General features: G+C 47.2%; 1 protein-coding gene across 1 annotated transcript; it reads right to left on the minus strand.

Annotated features, from left to right (window-relative positions):
• Window positions 1-1,263: 1,263 nt before the first annotated feature.
• Window positions 1,264-5,868, minus strand: crdhl (cone RDH-like). The gene is made up of 7 exons (XM_076028822.1): window positions 5,223-5,868; window positions 4,598-4,732; window positions 3,464-3,655; window positions 2,847-3,008; window positions 2,199-2,318; window positions 1,750-1,954; window positions 1,264-1,543 (listed from the first exon to the last, which is right to left on the minus strand). The coding sequence occupies exons 1-7, from the start codon at window positions 5,356-5,358 to the stop codon at window positions 1,438-1,440; spliced, it is 1,056 nt and encodes a 351-aa protein (XP_075884937.1). The 5' UTR covers window positions 5,359-5,868; the 3' UTR covers window positions 1,264-1,437.
• Window positions 5,869-6,899: the final 1,031 nt, after the last annotated feature.

Consider the following 6,899-nt stretch of genomic DNA (forward strand, 5'->3'; position numbering starts at 1 on the left):
TTAATACTTTGTTACGTTAACTGCATCCTGTTGTCTTCCAGATCTTTTGAACTCAGTGAACCTGAAACACACTGAAACATTGCGGAGCTTTGATTTCTGCAGACTGGCATGGTACATGTCAATTTTTATTTGTGTTATTATTCGGGACTGAGCCTCAGCGAAGGCCTGCTCTCATCATTATTATTGTAATTGTTGTTATTTTTTGTGGTTCATCTGGGAACTATGGAAGCTCATTACCATTTTGTCCAATCGTTTCTAATGTTTCTAATAATTTCGATTGACTATGGTTTTTTTTCATAGCTAGGTTTTCATCTATTTTATTTTTTTGCTGGTGTAAATGGGCTTCCGTAGCTTCCATAGTGAACAGTGGACACACACATCAAAGAGGACGTTTAGTCTCACTGGCACAGAATCAGCAGAAGGGGCAAAATTTAACGTATACCGTCACCACACAATATGGTGTTTTTGACCTGCTGGGTTATATTACAGGCTGAAACTCTGTCAGCAGACATGTAATATTATAATAGATATAGCAAGGAATAATAAATAGTGCGACTCCTAAATGTCAATCAAAAACAACAAAAAGTGATGTGTGGAAGGGTTGAGTTGAGGCATCTGGACTAGTTTGGTTAACTTGAAGACGTTTCGAACATCTTCAAGGTAACCAAACTAGTTCAAGTTGGCTCACTAGTTGTAACAAGTCAACCTTTCACCACCAAATTGAGCTGGATGACTAAGAACGTTCACAGACAAACTGAAGTGATGCTGCATCCTGAGTGATGCTTGACTGCAGCATCATTCATCGTGTGGCTGCTGTCTGTGTGTGTGTGTGTGTGTGTGTAATCCTGGTGCCGGGGGCAGGGGGGGGCTGGATGCTGACAGATGTTTGCAGGCTGATCTGTTCTGGAGTCAGTTTCACCAGAGTCCAGATCACAGAAGTGGGTCACACAGTGAGACGGCGGCTGATCTGCAGATTATCCACTAACACGCTCCATCCACGCACGACAACAACAACAACACAACATGACAACACCATCACTGGCCGGTGGCTCTGCTGACACAGAAGGGGGAGGGGCTTGTGTGCGCGACCCGCAGCCGTCCAGTAGGTGGCAGTTTGCTTGACGTGCGTGTGGCTCTGCTGCCACCTGCTGGCCAGTATTCAGGCTGCAGGAAGAGGAGGACCTCTGTGTCTCTAGTGCGTCGCACTGCTACTGCAGGTGTTTTTGCCCAGGTGTCTAGCGAAGAAGGTGGTTGAAACAGGAGTAGCATCAACACAGCTAGAGAATTAGTAGTTGCTAACTGCCGTTTGTTCTGTTCTGTGTAAACAGAAAACATTCTGAATCTGAATTTGTAATAATGACGTCCTTTTATTGTGGTTAAGAAGATCCCCGATTTGTTAAAGAACAAATAAGATTTTATTGTTGTGGCCTGCAGGGGTCAGCAGGTGTCCGTCAGGCCGACCAGTCGAGCGCTCTCCTCCCACAGCTTCCTGGCCAACACGTCGTCCCGCCCCTCTGGAGCAACTTCCTTCTCTGCACAGTCACTGAGAACAAAGCCACACACTTCTTGTTAGCATGCAGGCTAACGGCCAACCACAGATAGGAAACTGCTTCAAAGTGTTTGATAGGAAAACAAACTTTACCAAAGCAGGAAAGTGTGGCTAGCTCAGTGGCTAATTGAGACTAGCTGGTCCGCCTAGGCGGATTTTACCAGCTGAGGGCGCTGTTGAGAGTTTGACCTGGCTCCTACCTGAAGTAGCAGCCAGAGCGGTCCTCCAGGCCCGGCGTCACGGCGCAGAACAGGCTGGTCTGGCTCCCCTGAGTGGGGGTCTTCATCAGCAGCAGGGACGGCAGGCTCAGCAGCGCCCCCAGGAGGGGGAACCAGCCCTCAACGTGGCGACCCAGCTCGGTACGGATCACCCCCGGGTGGAGACAGAAGGAGGAAACTCCTGAACCTGAGAGAGAGAGAGAGAGAGAGAGAGAGAGAGAGAGAGAGAGAGAGAGAGAGAGAGAGAGAGAGAGAGAGAGAGAGAGAGAGAGAGAGAGAGAGAGAGAGAGATGTTGGCCCTGCAGTTGAACTTCACCTGACTGAGTTCTGGTCCGACTCTGCAATTAGCACCAGGATCAGCTTAGTCTGAATCTGATTCTGATTCTGAATCATTGGAGGAGCCAATCACAGTCTGGCGTGAGGTCACTGACCTTTGAGTCTTCGAGCCAGTTCCCTGCTGAAGAGCACGTTGGCCAGTTTGCTCTGCCGGTAGCTCTCCAGCGGACTGTAGTGCCTCCTGCTGAAGAACAGGTCATCCAGGTCGATGCAACCTGAGGAACCAGAAGAACATCAGGGGTGAAAGGCCATGTTGAATTTTGTTAAAGTCTATTATTCATGTGTTCATGTCATTAGTCCATTGTTCATGCAGTGAATATTGGAAGTGTAGACGCCAGCAGTCAAATGGTTTTCAATTTTTTGAGTCCTTTTTGAATCGTGTTAAAATATTCTATCATCCTTTGTATCTTTTTGCCATTTTGTGTCTTTTTTGGAATCAGTGAACATAGAAATAATAATCAGACGTTTTTCTCTCGACATCTCGACTCTTAAGTTTGTTTTTTTACAAATGGACACATTGAAACCCCCTTGGCGTCCGAAGAAAATGCCTAAATAGGCATTACAGCTATAGTTGAAGAAGTTTATTTGAAATTTAGAAAAGCAATCAAGTTGTAATGTAATATAATTAGTTAAATTACTTTGAAAAAGACATAAAAACTGCTACACTCTGTCATTTTGAATAGGGTAACTTGTAGTTGTAACCAACAACACGTGTAAGGCTATCCTGCCATGGGTGGGCGTACCCCCGCGGTGGGCGATGGATGAGACGGTGACCACCCGGCTGGGGGTGGAGCTCCGCAGCTTGGGCAGCAGCAGGTTGGTGAGCAGGAAGTGGCCCAGGTGATTGACAGCCAGCTGGGTCTCGAAGCCGTCCTCCGTCAGCCAGCGAGGACACATCATTACACCTGGGGGGCGGAACACAAGCTACGTTTCCATGACAGTTTTTTGCAAAATAAAAGCGATATTTTGAAAATTTAAACAAAGTACAATTGCAATTTTCAGATGTTTCCATGACGTAATTCTGATCAAATCTCGTCTCTCGAGACGCCACCTTGAGGAGGATGACATGACCCCGTGCGTCACTTCTGCTGACGTGTCAATGTGAACAAAGTGTTTCCATGGCACTTTTGTGATATTCCTCTATCTGGATACGTGTGAAAACCCACCTGATGAGAGCGTCAAAACCTTTCAGCCATATTTGAGAGGTTTTTCTAAGTAGAGTTGTGTTTCCATCACTGTTTTTTATTGACATGTTTAGGTTTTGGACAATTCTTGGGGTTAATGGAAACACAGCTAGAGGGACAGGTGGGTGATTGTCCCCAGCAGGTGGCGCTGCTGGCCTGGTGACAGGTGAGCTCACCAGCGTTGTTGACCAGCACGTCCAGCCTGTCCTCTGTATCCAGGAAGTCCTTGGCGAACTGCCGGACGGAGTAGACGGAGGCCAAGTCCAGGTGTCGCACCACCACATTGCCGTTGCCCGTGGAGAGGCGGACCTCCTGGGCGGCCTGCTCCGCCCGGGTCAGGTCCCTGCAGGCCATCACCACCCGGGCCCCTGGGGACCACAAACCAACACACACACACACACACACACACACACACACACACACACACACACACACACACACACACTGTCCTCAGAGCCCCCCAGTGGACACAGGGTGCATTTGATTTGTACACATGGGAAGTATTAGTCCCAGTAATCGGCTCAGATTCTTTCAGCCTGCAGTGCCTCAGTTTGACCTCTGACCTCCGCTTATGTCACCATGTGGTGATGAGCCACATGGGAAGTAACAAAGTACAAATACTTTGTTACTGTACTTGAGTAGATTTTCCAACTACCTGTACTTTACGTATTACTTAGTATTTCTTTTTCTGATGACATTTTACTTCCTGTATTTATATGCAAATATCTGTACCTTGAAAGTAATTAACTTATTACAGTATCTATGTTAGTTGTTGCTGAAGTGGAGCAACTTGGACTCTGCTGTTGTGTAGATGATTAAGAAAGTGCATGATATTTTAGGGACACGTGACTATTATAGAGTAGCTCAGCTTTGGGGTCAAAGGTCAGTACGTTTTCAGTACAGAGAAACATAAAGATGTAGAAAATAATGTTGGATATTGTTACTAAAAGAGTCAACATCCAATAATGACTGACTGGTCAGAACTATCACTGGCTACAGTTTGGTTGTGCTGCAGTTGAAAAAGAAAAAAAATATAGCATATATAGTATATATAGTATTTCTTTTAGAAAAATTATCAACCAATGTGTTGTTTCATTAATGGCAAAACAAGAAATGATTCAGAACCTGAACTTTCCTACTTTCACTTGCGTCAAGGAGTTAAATCAGTACTTTTACTTTTACCGAAGCATTTTTCAAGTATCCGCACTTTTACCTTCGTACAGTAATGTGTATACTTTTTCCACCTCTGATGGTGGCCTCTGATGTGCACCTGAGTGTGTGAGGCGGGCAGCAGGGGGCACTGCTCTCACCTCGCGCTGCCAGGTCCCTGCTGGTCTCCTTGCCGATGCCGGTGTTGGCACCGGTGATCAGAACCGTCTTCCCGTCCAGCCGCAGCGAGCAGCGACACACCCCGCCTGCGATCCAACGCCTCAGCACGGCCACGCCTGCACACACACACACACACACACTTTGACCTTTGACCTTTACATCACTGATATTGGTACCATGCCACATGTTGTCGACAGCCACACAAACTTTCTCACAGCAGACAACACTAAAATACACACTCCTACTGTCCAGCACCAGGCAGCAGGGGTGGGAAAACTACAGCCCTGGGGCCATATGTGGCCCGTTAAGCTTTTGAATCCAGCTGGCCAAACTTGAAGAAATTACACTGATTTGGTTGCAACTTTGCTTTGCTTCATTTTCCATTGACATTAAAGCAACATGTTTTCTCCATATCCCATGATAGATTGTTTCCTCCTATGAGGTGGCTCACCAAAACACTCCATCCATCTGCTGCTGCTCCGCTACCCCCCTCTGGCACATTTTACAACCCACTGTGGCCCCACTAGTCAAACAGTTGGACCCCCCACCTGCACTCCAGACACAACAGGGTGACACCACAGTGAAAAACAACGAGATTAATCTTACAAAACAGCGTGACTCCCAGTACGGCTCCGCTCTTCGCCAGCAGCCCAGCAGCCTCGGGCCACGCCTCCATCCCACCGGTGCCGCCGGGCCACGGCAGCACCAGGAATCCGCCTGGAGCCGCAGCTCTCATCGCCATGGGCAGCTCACAGCAGACTGAGCACGGTGGCGGCGGCACCGGCCTCAGATTAACTCAGATTAGAGGAGATTATCCAGCGCACAGTGCAGGTTGTGGGATTCACTGGGTGGAGGATGAGGAACAGGAAGTTGGTGCTCCCCAGCAGCAGCAGCACCACATGGCACCGGGACAGGAAGTGGCCTTGGATTATCAGGAGCCGTCACACACTGTGGGAATTCCAGCCCCAACCCCCAACCCTCCAGCTGCTGAACTCGTCACATCTATTCTTCAAATTGAACAGACACAATCTTATAGTTCAGGGGTGGGCAAACTACAGTCCGGAGGCCATATACGGCCCGTTAAGCTTTTCAATCTGGCCAGCCGAACTTGAAAAAATTATTTTAATAGTCAGTCAGTCATAAAATGGCTGTATCTCCTCCATGTTTCCAGTGTTTCCAGAGTCATTTCATTAAAGAGCTAAACACCCTGGTGGTTCTGGATGGTTCTACATGGTTCTACATGGTTTTATGTGGTTCTAGCCTGGTTCTAGGTGGTTCTGGACGGTTCTAAGAGCTAAACACCCTGGTGGTTCTGGATGGTTCTACATGGTTCTAGGTGGTTCTAGCATGGTTCTAGGTGGTTCTAGCACGGTCTTGGATGGTTGTAAGAGCTAACACCCTGGTGGGGCTTCAAAGACACTGGTTTGGTTGCAACTTTGCTTTGCTTCAATTTCCATTGACATGAAAGCAACGTGTTTTCTACATATCCCTCCTCCTATGAGGTGGCTCACCAAAACACTCCATCCATCAGCTGCTGCTCTGCTACCCCCCTCTGGTACATTGTCGACGCCACTGTGGCCCCCACCAGTCAAAAAGTCTGCCCACCACCTGTTGGTAACTGATAAATTGCAATTTTCCCCACTGTAGGATTAATAAAGTTCTTCTATTCTATTCTATGCTATTCCAACAAGGTGAAGGTCTCATCGTCTTTCTTCTTTAACAGATTCCATACAATGCTTCTGGATTTTGAGTGACGATGTTCCTCTACTGAGGTCGTCCAGTCTGAGGACAAACAGAATCTCACACCTCAATGACACTGACAGGCCGGTCTGGAGCAGCAGATGAGTGTGTGTCCACACAGGACTGGCTGGAGATGGAGAGGAAAGACCTGAGCTCAGCGGCTTCTGGAGACTTTGCTACAACTCAGGTTTTCATCCAATCAATCAATCAATCAATCAATCAATCAATCAATCAATCAATTCAACCAATAGCAGCGGCCCTTCAGTCACTCACTCAAACTTGCCTGTTCAGTTAACGATTTTCTGCTTCAGCGGTGTTAAATTAATAATTTATTTGTTTTATTTCGATTTTGTGGGTCTCATATACAGTGTTTTGTCGTGTGTATTTGTTCAACCTGAGGCGTTTCAGTGGGGCTCGCCTTATATGGCTAAAGTGTGACGTCAAACTCTAGGACCACCCCCTTCTGGAACAAACAAAACCAAAATGGCATCTCTGTCACACACAACATAACAACGCGCGCACACACAAACAGACAAAATCTAC

The sequence above is a fragment of the Nelusetta ayraudi genome, unplaced genomic scaffold, assembly GCF_046127955.1.
Source record: "Nelusetta ayraudi isolate G7.1 ecotype Tasmania unplaced genomic scaffold, CSIRO-AGI_Nayr_v1 ptg000003l, whole genome shotgun sequence".
NCBI lineage: Eukaryota > Metazoa > Chordata > Actinopteri > Tetraodontiformes > Monacanthidae > Nelusetta > Nelusetta ayraudi.